At 46.6% G+C, this 12,329-nt stretch overlaps 2 protein-coding genes across 3 annotated transcripts; one reads left to right on the forward strand and one right to left on the reverse strand.

The window, feature by feature from the left end:
- Nucleotides 1–171: 171 nt before the first annotated feature.
- LOC6558973 (TOX high mobility group box family member 4) lies at nucleotides 172–2,387 on the forward strand. 2 transcript variants are annotated; one of them, XM_001984677.3, is made up of 2 exons: nucleotides 172–389; nucleotides 1,371–2,387. In XM_001984677.3, exons 1-2 carry the CDS (start codon nucleotides 294–296, stop codon nucleotides 2,136–2,138), a joined length of 864 nt encoding a protein of 287 aa, XP_001984713.1. In that variant the 5' UTR covers nucleotides 172–293; the 3' UTR covers nucleotides 2,139–2,387. The 2 variants fall into 2 exon arrangements, with proteins under 2 accessions (XP_001984713.1, XP_032598870.1); XM_032742979.2 differs by lacking the exon at nucleotides 172–389 and adding an exon at nucleotides 1,231–1,296.
- Nucleotides 2,388–2,569: 182 nt separating this feature from the next.
- LOC6559016 lies at nucleotides 2,570–10,939 on the reverse strand. Its single transcript, XM_001984676.2, has 4 exons — nucleotides 6,065–10,939; nucleotides 5,211–5,997; nucleotides 3,416–4,905; nucleotides 2,570–3,336 (listed from the first exon to the last, which is right to left on the reverse strand). The coding sequence occupies exons 1-3, from the start codon at nucleotides 10,349–10,351 to the stop codon at nucleotides 3,428–3,430; spliced, it is 6,552 nt and encodes a 2,183-aa protein (XP_001984712.1). The 5' UTR covers nucleotides 10,352–10,939; the 3' UTR covers nucleotides 2,570–3,336; nucleotides 3,416–3,427.
- Between the last annotated feature and the right edge of the window lie 1,390 nt (nucleotides 10,940–12,329).

A 12,329-nucleotide genomic window follows, 5' to 3' on the forward strand; every position in this document is an offset into this window, starting at 1 on the left:
GAGTAAATTTGTATTTAAATAAGGAGCCTACTGCTTGTCGGTGTTGCAAAACATTCACATAATAAAAACGTGCTATAAATCAAGAAATGTTGCCATTTGCTTTGTATTTGTTTAGCTGCCACAAGCTGGTCACACTGCTAGATAATGTGTGCCAATGAACCGGGCGCAGTTGCCCAACACTTACAAATCACCACAGCTGGACAACACAAGAAGAAATCCACGCTAAGAAACAAATATATATTTTTGTTTATTATCGAAAACAAAGAACAATCTGAACGAAATTGACCCAAGCAATGAATCAATTTCACACGCCCTCCTTCGGCGACGAAGTCTTCGAGATGAATGAAACGCCCCTGGAACAGACGACACAACAACAACAACAAAATGCTGTAAGTGAATGAAGAGAGCTCCAACAAGGAGCGAGGAGCTGCTCCAAGTCAAGATGAGCGCCAGGTCAGATATGCCAATCTACCTGTCGCTTTCTGTTAAGTCTTGTTCTTTTCTAACGGCTCAATTTAAATGACTTATTGTCGCACTGTGTTTAATAAAACCATTAAAGATTGCAGCTGGAGCGGATAAAAAAATACCAAACCAAAAAAAAAATGCACCGTTTACGACCAACAACAAAACTTGAACTGAAACGAATATGTTTTCTTTACCATTGAATGCATACATCTGAGTTAATGAATGGGCTACGCCAACTGGATATCAGTTGATAATTGTTTTATAATGGTCGATTTGGAATCGCTCAAGTGGAGCTTTACCACTGTCATTTGCTGTGAGTGAGTGTCTGTGTTTGCATGTGTGTGTGTTTGTGTGCGTGTTTTGAGTTTGTGTATATAGCACCAGATGATGGCATCAGTAAGCGCATAAGGGTTATCGATACAAACCAACAACAATCAGCTAAAAGCAAACGCTTGCTTATCAACAAACACAGGCACGCACACACATGCACACGCGCACACACACACACCTAGAAAAGCCAGGCAGAAATAAACAAACACACACATACATACATACATACAAACATACATACATATACAATCAGTAGGTTGGAACTGCCGCTGCTGAGTGGTGCTCTGGCCAGAGCCATATGCGCCTCCGTAGCCAACAGCGAGCAGCAAGCAATACGTGTGCGTTATGCACAAAAAAGCACATGTACAAACAAACATACGCATACCACTGTCTAATGTTATAGCTGACGGTGCGAATAATAATAATTCAGTTTTGCTTCTGATTTGATTTCAATTTCGAATTTCAATTGATAAACGCGCATCTAAGATGAAGAAGTTACTAGTGAGCGTTTTCCCCAAAAACAGCAAAAAAAACGAATTTGTAATTGTACTTTTACTGTTTGTTTGTTTTTTCAGTCACGTCGCATCAGTCGACTCAGCAGTTTCGATCATTCCACGCTGGGTGACGATGAGAATGGGCACATGGAGCAGCACTATGAAACAAACAGCGTATACAGTAACAGTCACAATCTATTGCCAACAACAGCGCAGCAACAGCAACAGCAGCTGTTACCACAACAGTCACATCAACAGCAGCAGCAACAACAACAGACTCAGGCTCCATCTAAACCTTTAGCTCCATATGCGCTCTTCTTTCGCGACACAATGACGGCAATTAAGCAACAGAATCCCGCTTGTACGCTGGAGCAAATTACAGCGATAGCGCACAACATGTGGGAGTCAATCGATGAGAAGCAGAAAAACGTCTACGATCAGCGGCATGAGCTGGAAAAGCGCGAATATATGCGACAAGTTCGCGATTATCAGCGCTATCAGCAATTAGGCGAAACAGGGACAGCAACAACAACAGAAACAGCAACATCATACGAACAGTCGTCGCTACTAACCGAGGAAGAGACGCCGGCAATTGCTGCTGTTGCTGCTGCCGCAGAGCCCATTAACAGCAGCGGAATACCAACGTCAACGACGCCGCCGCCATCAGAACAAATCCAATTGTTAACAGAAGCGGCTGCTGTACAGAAATGTACGCGAGATCAATGCAATAAGCCGGCAATAATAAATCCTGATTGGGAGGACGAGTATTGCAGCAATGAATGTGTTGTCATTCACTGTCGCAATGTTTTTACTGAGTGGGCGCGCTCCTTGCAGAACTCGCCCACGTAGTAATTTTATTTAATAGCCGCACTTTTAGTTATTAACTAAAGTATTTAGCCAAACAATCGAAATCGTTAATCGCGAGTGTTGTCAATCAGCTGATTTCAGCGCAGCGTTGCCAGTTAATTTATTGAAAGACTGGAATATGGAATCTGAAACATGGCGCGCATTCAAATTTGTTTTGTATATTGTTTTTCTTCCGTTTCGTTCAACATGCTAGTATTATGCATTTATCAATAATAAAAATTGAGAAAGAAATGGACAGCATACGTTTTGCAAATGTAACTTTTAATAAATACACACATTTATTAAACTTGCACTTTATCATTGCATCAATATATATCAATGTCGGTTTGCTTACAAAATACATTTCATTGTTTTTGTTTTCTTTGTTTTTTTTTAATATATAATATTTATATCAAATAATTCAAATGTATATAAATTAAAGAAAAAACATTTTCTTGGTTGCGCGCCCGATTCGCTGAACTACTACGAGTAAAAATTCAAATAAAGAACAGTATAAAAAATTGCAAGGCTTAAAGTAATTAAGATTAGGGCTATGGGTAAATATGTAGAGAGAGATAGAGACTGAATTATTTATTTTCTTTTTGTTAAAAATATGATGTTAAAGCTGCAGCGCAGAGACTACTTAAATGCAGCTGGCAAAGCACATAGTTAATTTTGTTCTTTTTATGATGAGAGTAGTACTTGAAGCACACACAGAAAATTGCAGCCAAAATTACAACAAAAAATAATAATAATAACATAAAGCAAGCGCACACACTAAATAATATCACCAAATTTGTTATACTTTTTGACATTGCTTCGACTTCGATTCCGCCTGGCATACAATTTCATTACAATAATAAGTATTTAAATATGTTTTCTTGTATTGTATTGTATTGGGAGGAGGGACAATAAGTTGTATAATATATATATATCCATATATATATATATATATATATATATATATATATGTATGTAACTGCTATAATTTATAGTGGGGAGTGCACACATCGTTTGCTTTGCTAGTAACATGTTTTATCTCATCATCATCGTCCTCGTCTCTATTGATTATTATTGGATTTATTGTTAATATGTTTCCTGCGCCTGCAACTACATGCTATTATTGACTAGAGTTGCCTTATGGGACGTGTATGGGTGTTTATTATTTATTTATTCTCGCTCGGCTCATATTTGATATGACCTGTGAATGACAACAAAAAAAATAGAAGAGTATTTTAGTTAATATATTCGATCAGAATATTGCCCATTTGCAGCTATACCGTTTTGTATATTTACTCCACAATTTGCAGTTCGCTGACATTTATATTGAGATCGGCGCTGTCCTTGCAGAAGGTGCTCGATCTCTCCAATTTGGATTCGACACGTCGCTCGCTGTTTTCCACCAGCTGCTGCTGCTGTTGCTGTTGCTGCTGGCCATCGATGAGCAGGTCCAACTTCTGTTTGACCGCCTGGGCCGTTTTGTACGGATGCGAGCCATTCATCATGCCACCATTTGTGGTTGGTGGCGGCTTGTGAGCACTAAAACCATTTTTTGTTGTTGTTGTTGCTGATGTTGTCTTGCGCAAGTGCAGCGTATTGGGGCGACGTGTGGGTATATTGGAGGGCAGACTGTTGCGTAGATTGTGCTGCTGCAGCATGCTGCTAACGGCGGAATGTGATGAGGAGCGCAGCGGTCCAGCAGAGGCACGCAACTGTGTTTGCCGCTCATCCCCAGAGCTGTGTTGCTGCTGCTGTTGTTGTTGCTGCTGCTGTTGTTGCAACTTGTTCTTCTCGGCTCGCTTAGCGAGTATCTCACGCGACTTGGCCGAGAGAAAACTGGGACGACTCTTGGCTGGTGCTGACTCACCGCCAGCCGGCACCGAAATGGAGCGCTGCTTGAACATCTCCCGCGTGGACAAAGTGCTGCTCACCGAGGACAAGCGACTGGTTGCCGATTTGGTTGTGTGCACCGAACTGGGACTGGAACCGTTGGAGGCACCACTGGCACCGATTGTAGCATTATGCTGCTGCTTCAACTGACGCGTCGCCTTGTTGCCTACCGTCGAGGTGCGCTGGGTGCCACGCTGTGGCGGCCCAATTGTGTGTGGCTTGGTGGTGGTGACACCACCACCGTTGAGCTGCTGCACGCGCGCCAATTTGGAGCTGCTCGTCAGCGATTCGTGTGAGATCGTTTTATTGGTAATCACCGAGCTCTTCATGCTCTCCGCCAGCGAATCCACATTCAGATCGGAGGAGTAACGCTCACGTGAGCCACTCTTGGCCAGACTATCGGTGGACAGATTGCTCGACTTGTTGCCCAGTCGCTGCTGCTGGCCGCCATTCTGTTGGCCACGTCGCACTGCCGCCGGACTTGAGTTGCGCGAACTGTCGCTCGACGAGATGTGCAGCTTCTTGCCCTGTGCCTTGCGTGCCGCCGCCCCCGTTGCCGGTATACTGCCACTGGTGGCGCTACGCATTGGACCCGCATTGGCCGTATTGCCAGCGCTAACTGGACGCGGCTTTCGCGGCTCCATGTAGCGAGCACGCACCTCACCTAGACGCACAGGCGCCGCTGTGCTCCGTGCTGCAGGCGCTGCGCTTTCCGTGGGCTTTGGTGCAACTGCTGGTTTCCTTTGTGTCGCTGGCGGCGCCTCGGACTGTGTGCGTCGATGCGATGTCAAATTGAGACTGTTCCGCTCGCTGGCCGACTGCGAGCTGGCGCGATGCGTTTGCGGCACATAGGCGCGTGAATTTGACTTGAGCAATTTACCTGCGGGAGGAGCAAATAAAAATGAAGTTAAGCATTTTAATTTTTGACTCATCATTTCAATGTAGATGTGACTTGGAACCTTAAAAAAAAAACCTAAACCCAACCCAAAAAAATTTTTTAAAAAAAAAAAAAAAAAAAAAAAAAAAAAAAAAAAAAACCCCCCCCCCAAAAAAAAAAAAAAAAAAAAAAAAATGGGGGGGAAAAAAAAAAAAAAAAAAAAAAAAAAAAAAAAAAAAAAAAAAAAAAAATAAATAAGGGGGTAATAAAAAAAAAAAAAAAAAAAAATTTAAAAAAAAAATACTCACTGTTGCCCTCGCGCAGATCGTGATTGGCCTGAACGCCCCGCTCCGTGGTCTGCACATTGCCCGGCTGATGATCATACGTGGTCTGGGTGTGGATGGCCTTGTACTGCTGTTGCGTCTCGTGCGCCTGGGCGCGCTTCGATTGCGCCTGGATGGCGAGCTTGATTTGAACGAGATCCTGACTGCGTGTGCTGCCGCCAAACGAGAAGGCCTTGCTAACCGGCTTGCCACCGTTGCGCTTGAGATCGAGTGGCTCCGTTAGCCGTGCCATTGTCTGAATCTTCTTGCGCAGCTCCAGATCCATGCGTTGCCACGCCGTAACGCGCATTGCACGCGAACATTGTCGTATGAGACACTGTTCAACGGCATAGACGAGAGCGCTGACCAGTCGTATGTATTCGGGCTGCCAGTCGAGCTGCTCCTCCTGCAGTCCCTGCAACTCCTTGGCCAGTTCACCGAGATTCTCGGGCATTTGGATGAGTTTCGCTTGCAGCACAGTATTCAAGCGTGTGACACGCTGATAACTGCGACAGGCCTGCTCCGGCGTCAGAGCAGCGGCCGTTTGCAGCAGCAGCGACTCCAGCCGTGGAATGTGCCGACTACGATCATGGCCCAGCGACAGAAACGAATCGCTGGCAATCAAGCTGGCGAAATGATCACCCACATAGCCATAGGCGGCGTCCAAAATGTCGCGCACCAGCTGCTCACAGACATGACCCCAACGATAGGCGGACAACTGGGCAACCAGATGATCACATTCGAGCACCGTATCCAGCACCGTCTCGGATGTCTGCGGGTGTTTGAAAGAAAGGTATCAGTAAGAGTTAAGTACCCTTTTGAAGTAGTGGTATCCTTACCAAATAGGCAACTATTTGCTGGCGACAACGACCGAGTATGTCTGGCGACAGTTGGGCAAACTGTCGCGTCGGCCACACCTTGAGATAGTGGCGACACGTCCAGCGCAAGCACTTGCGATAGAGATCATCGAGCGCATGATTGAGTGCGACGGGCAGCACCTGCAGTATGCCATCGATGCAGCCCGAGCACGGCTTATGGAAGTTGTGGCAATAGTTGGTCTTCAGCGCATGCGAAGTGACCTCCTTCAAACCCTCCAGACCCAGCAGATCTGCCAGCGCTGCCAACTCCATTAGACTAATGCCGTCGGGCGGATGCGAGGCGCCCGAATAGATGTGACAGAGAGCAAAGTGGACAGCGGCATAGGAGTAGCCCTGCAGGGAAACAACGCTCTGCGAGCCGTGACCGGCGAGCATGGCAGCAAAATACTGACAGCGACTGCGTAGGATGCATTTGTGGGCGCGTATGCGTCGTCCATGCACCTCGACCAGCATATCGGTGGCAATCTCCTGCAGGAACATCTTGAGCAGATCTTCGCCTAAGCGACGCGGCTGACGGCAGCTCATCGATGACTCATCCATGCCGGAGCGACTGAAACTCGATGCCAAACTGGAATCGCCACTCAGATCCGTCTGGATGTAGTCCAATTGTGGCTGCTGTTGCTGCTGCTGCTGTCCGGGATTATTATTATCCAGCGCCATATCACCAGGCAACGAATTGGAGAACTCTTTGCTGAAATTGGGAAAGAGTCGCGAGAGACTGCGTAAATTGTCGACGGAGCTGGCAAAGTGCTGGATCTGATTGCCACTGGAGCGTGTCATGGCCCATGAATGCGGTCGTGTCGAACGATGCTGTTCATCGCGATAGAAACGTTGACCGTTGACAGCACTGGCACTGCGTTGATTCCCAGCACTTTTGCTCATCGCATCCGGCGATTGTAGTTCATGTTTGGCGGCCACCGGTTTATCCATATCGGAGAGCTTCACAAAGCTGGCTGCGGCGCCAGCTGGAGCCAGTTGCTCGGCATGCTCGTTAACCGTTTCGAGCAATTGTTTCTGCTTCTCAATTGTGGCATGCAACGTTTCCATGGTGTGGCCATTGCTGAGCGCTGTTGCTGTGCCAGTTCCAGTTGCAGTTGCTGTTCTTGTTGTTGCCTGCTTTTTGGGCGATGCCGTCTCCTTGGCCTCAATGATCGTCTCCATGATGGAGGCACGATTGGAGCTGCTGCTTGTCAATTGCACCTGCACCGGCAACTGTTGTTGCTGTTGCTGCACTTCACGCAACGCAATCTGCTCATCCTGCTGAAAGGTGAGATCATCGGTGTCCGTATTCGTATTCGATGCCGGCGACATATCCTTGGAGAGCACACCCTCGGTGAGCCCAGAGGCCAGACTGCTACTCTTGTCGTAGGTCTCATTTAGCTGTGCATCGCGACGACGTTTCTTTAAACGTGCAACAGTCGCCTCCTGCTGCTGCTGCTGTTGCTGCTCCTCCTCTTCGGAGCCACAGCTGCTCAGGGCGCCAACGCTGTAGTCATCGTATGGCGACAACGAGCTGTCCACAGACAGCGAGGATGCCTTCGAGATGATGGGCAGTTTGTCAATGATGCTCATCAGACCATTGCCGACGCCACCACACTGATCGCCACCATTTGCAGTTAGGCTAATGGAACGCTTGTAATCCCCAGTTGGCGGCGCCACCTGCTCCTTGCTGCTAGTGTTGCTGCCCCAGCTGTGCCGCTTGCTCGCCTCCTGCTGCTGCTGCTGCCTGGACATGCGTCTCAAAGCTGCCACAGTCAAGGGTTGTTGTTGCTGCTGCTGCTGCTGCTGCTCCATATTGTTACAACGATAATCGAGAGATTTGCTCTCCTCCTTCAGCGGCTGTGTGCCGCTCTTGGCCATTAGGGTCTCTGTGGAGCTGGCACTGGACTTCATCAGCTCCTCGCTGCGACGCTGGGCAACGCTCAGCGAGCTGCTCAAGCGTTGCGCCAAATTGAAGGGCTCCTTGCGGCCATTTGTGGCACGCGGCTTGGCCGACTCTCCAAAGTCAATGAACATGCTAAAAATATTCTTCTTCTCCTGCTCCTGTTTGGCAGCCGCCTGCTCTTCCTGGTCCAGCTGCTGCTGGTGCTGCTGCTCCTTGGCGTGGTAGTCGCTCTGCGAGAGATTCACAAAGAAATTGGATGCTTTGGGCGCTGTATAGGATTTGCTGAGTGTCTGCTGCTGCTGGACTGGCTGCTCCTGTTCGGGTTTAGTCTTTGGCTTTCTGTCCATGTCATCCAGTGACACATAGAAACCGCAGCCGCTCTTGTGCGAGCTATTCGAATCGGAGCGTTCGCGAAAGCGTTCGCCGCGTGTCGCCGCCTCCAAGCTGGATGTGGAGCTGCTGCTCTTGCGTCGCTCCGGCCGGCAATCGCTCATGTCCACCACCCAGGATGCAATGCCCGACAATGGTTTACGCTGCTGCACACTCTTCACACGCATCTCAACGCCCTCCAGCTCCGCATCCTCGGCCGCCTCCTGCTCATATTCATTGTCCTCATCATCTTGCGGCTGAGTGGCAGCAAAGTCCAGTGAGACAAAACCACCCGAGACAATCGGACAGGTGTCGGTGCGTCGCTTTAAACTGGGACTATCGCAATGCTTTTGGCGGAAATCCTCAATGGATGCACCGCCCGACACAATGGGATTCGCCTCATCAAACTTGGAGCGTTTGGGTGTGCGTGGCAGTGGCAACGGTGAATCGGTTGCATCACTGCAATAAGCACCCGAATCCCGATGATGCGATAGCGATGAGCTGAGCGTATAATCTCTGTGTATGGAGCTATTGTTGCTGCTCGAGATGTGCTCCAGCACATGAACCATTGAATTGTGTGGCGTGTCTGTGGGTGGCGCCATCGTTGGAGCATGTTGCTGCTGTTGCTGCTGCTGCTGTTGCTGCTGTGTTGGCTGCTTTGAGTGCTGCCTGCCGCCCTGCTCCGACCAGACCAGACTGTGTGCCGGACTACTGGAGGAGTAGTCTGTCGTATAGCTGAGATCATGATGCGCTGCAAACTTGGGACTACTACCCAGTGGATGCACGCTAAATTGTTGCGCATTGTGCTGGAAACTGTAAGGCACCGGTACGGGTGCCGCTGAGCTGGGAGCACGACGTCGTCGTGCACTCATCAACGAAGAATCCGAGGAGTCTGCATCAGCGGCAGCCAAAGAGACGCTGCTGGTATCGGCACCACTGGCGGGCAACTGTTGTTCCCGCTTCCACAGTTTCTCCTCATCGGACAAGTTGTTCGTCGTGCTATCCGGCTGTGTTTCATCCGGTTCCACATCTGAACTGCAATTGGATTGACTGCTGCGCTGGTTTAGACTCGATCCTTTGCACTTGGCGAATGCCTTGTGAAACTGTTCCAATTCTAGTTCGCTTGTCGGCTTCGTTGCATCTTCCAAGGGCTGAACACAGTCCAGACTGGGAAAGGTGGAGAGCACCTCATCCTCATCGCGCAGCGAGGATGCATCGATGAAGCATGCGCTATGCTGTGAACCGGTCAACGGTTGTTGCTGCTGCTGTTCCCGCTTCTCAAACTCACGTAGCAGGCAGCTGGAAGTGATGCCCTCCTCCTCCGCCAATGGTGGCGGTGGCGCTGGTTTTGGCTCCTCTAATGTGGACGCCACATGTGCGGGCATATTCGGATAAACCGACTCCCAGGAGCCGGTCTCTGTGGACACTGTCGAGGTTTCCATGCAGACAATTTCCTCGTTCTGACGCTGTTTCTCCTCCTTCGATGATGGTTTTAATTTAGTGTCGTAACTTTTGTTATCTCTGCTGCCGCCGGCAACAACAACACTTGCTGCTACTGCTGCGGCACCGTTGCAATCAGGACTGGAGACGGGTGAGAAGGTATCGCGTTCCTCCTCGCCCACATCCAATTCACAGGTTTTGTGCGATGAATGCGAACCACGCTGACTCTGACTCTGACTCGGCGTCTGACTTGGATGTACTGCAGCTGACGCACGCAAATCTTCGCTGTATTGCGGCGCCGATGAGGAGGATGTGGATGTGGAAGTAGTGCTGCGGCTACTATCGCTGACAACAGATGGACTGCTGGCGTTGCTGCTGTGGCAGCTACTGCTGTGGGAGCTGCTACTATTGCTGGTATTGGTGAGATTCGAGTAGTGCGAATGATTGGGCGAACCAATGGAAGATGCCTCCACCTGTTGGTCCAATGACCTCGCTATCGATGGTTCCGCTAGCTGCTGCGGCTGCTGTTCCTGCTGCTGCTGCGTTGCGTCCATTGCAGTGGGAAGTGGCAGGGAGGGAGGGTTGGGGAGCAGCAGCTTGAATTGAGTTGAACTTGGCTATCGGTGCTCAACTCATCGACGCTTTTCCGCTGCGCTGACTTGAATAATAACAAGTGACTGACAAAACTGACTGCTAAAGTGACTCTGTCAAGTGTGGCCAAGTTTGTTTGCTGTTTGTTGCTGCTGTTGTTGTTGTTCTTGTTGTTGTTTTTATGGCTGTTGTCTGTTGTAGTTGTTGTTGGCTTTACATGGCCACATGCTGCATTCGCCGCGTGGCGTGGGCCCCTAGCAATCCACCAAGTATCTTTTCAGCTCTTCTGCCACACCACCAAAATAGCCGAAGCCAAAGCGAAATCGATACCGAGACGAGCAAGAAGAAGCTGCTGCTGCTGTTAATGGATGCACTGCCTCCTCCTCCTCCTCCTCTTCCTCCTGTCCTGCCCTCAGACTGCTTCGTTTTGGTAGATTGTTTTTCGTTATTCGTTTTTTCTCTTCTTTTTTTGCGGTGTCTGTTGAAAGTTCAAGCGGCGTCTGCTGCTGCTGCTGCTGATTTATCGCCAATTGTGCCAATTGTTGCACTTGTTGTTGTTGCACAATAAAACTGCAATATAAAGAAAAAGTGTTAACAAGACATTATAAATAAAATGCAATAGTTTAGTGCATGTGTCTGTGTGTGTCTTGTCTGATAATTATTTAAATACTATATACTATTTACTTAAAGTCTTCAAAGGCGTTGAGTCAACACATCAGCAAACAGTACAACAAAAAATAAAAAAAAATAAAGGAAAATAATTATATGAGTCAAGTCCGTCTGCAATTTTGCAAGCTCTTAAGCGGCTTGGACTATTTTGTTTAAGTATTTTGAATATTAAGCAGAAATGACAGCGATCTATAAAGCGTAAGGCATTAAGTGCTCTGCAAACAGCAAACACTCAAAAAAGCCATCAACTTTTTGTGTGGAAATCTATTTTCCATAGTAATCTGTTTAACAATAATTTTTGGGCTGACTGCTGTCAGTTGAAATTACTTTAAAAGTTGTTGGAAATATATACATATATATATTTATAATCGCACTTTGCAATTGTTAACTGCATTTGTGCAACCAAAACTTAATTCAAGATCTAAATAAGCCGCTGCAATAAAACTTAAAGTTAAGGTCAAATGAGTTAAATTAAAAGGCGCAGCACACAAATTAAGCACGTGTTCATAAAATCAAATAAGGAAAAAAACTATAAAGACAAATTAATAGTGTCAATAAATGTACAACTGAAATTTAATATCTCATTGCATTTGTATTGAGAATTAATTAACCAAATTGAAGACAAAGACAGCCGCTTATTTTGCTCCTTTTACGACATAGTTAATAACAAAAAGAATGCATTAATTCTGATGTAGTAAAAAAAATACTACAAAAAATAAATAAATCGTTAAAGTTAATCAAATGCAATCAAAGCTTATTTTTGGGCAAAGCTAATCGCACATAAAAAATGTAAATTAAATGTTTTCAATAGAAAGAAATGTTCATTGAAGACACACATGACTAACGACGAACATGATTCACATAAGTAAAGTGCAACATTAATAAAAAAATATATATTTTAATGAAATGTTATCAAAAGCATACACCTAAATCAATGAGAACTCAAAAAGACGTGACGAATATGATCCGGATTAAAAATATCACAATAAATAATAAAATATACGTATATATACACATATAAATCAAATGTTTGCAATAGCAAGTTCCGAAATCAATGAAAAATAATACAATAATACGAATGGAATATATATCAGTTTGATTTAAGTGTAATTACAAAAGATCGCAATTGAAAATCGAAAATATATTTTTAATGATTTAGTATTCAATCAAATCAATTCACATTACTTTTCAAAAAGCCACAATTCAAATGACTTTTAAAAGCTTTGAATTGTGGGGCCGCCTTGACGTCAATAATGGCGACGACGCACCTCT

The sequence above is a fragment of the Drosophila grimshawi genome, unplaced genomic scaffold (genome assembly GCF_018153295.1).
Source record: "Drosophila grimshawi isolate 15287-2541.00 unplaced genomic scaffold, ASM1815329v1 contig_44, whole genome shotgun sequence".
Taxonomy (NCBI): domain Eukaryota; kingdom Metazoa; phylum Arthropoda; class Insecta; order Diptera; family Drosophilidae; genus Drosophila; species Drosophila grimshawi.

Bases quoted from the DNA above. Each gene is read 5' to 3' on its own strand.
- LOC6558973 (XM_001984677.3), top strand. From the start codon at position 294: ATGAATCAATTTCACACGCCCTCCTTCGGCGACGAAGTCTTCGAGATG. The intron at 390-1,370 runs GTAAGTGAATGA...TTGTTTTTTCAG, and splicing joins AACAACAACAACAAAATGCT to TCACGTCGCATCAGTCGACT.
- LOC6559016 (XM_001984676.2), bottom strand. From the start codon at position 10,351: ATGGACGCAACGCAGCAGCAGCAGGAACAGCAGCCGCAGCAGCTAGCG. The intron at 5,998-6,064 runs GTAAGGATACCA...AAACACCCGCAG, and splicing joins AGCAAATAGTTGCCTATTTG to ACATCCGAGACGGTGCTGGA. The intron at 4,906-5,210 runs GTGAGTATTTTT...CTCCTCCCGCAG, and splicing joins CGATCTGCGCGAGGGCAACA to GTAAATTGCTCAAGTCAAAT.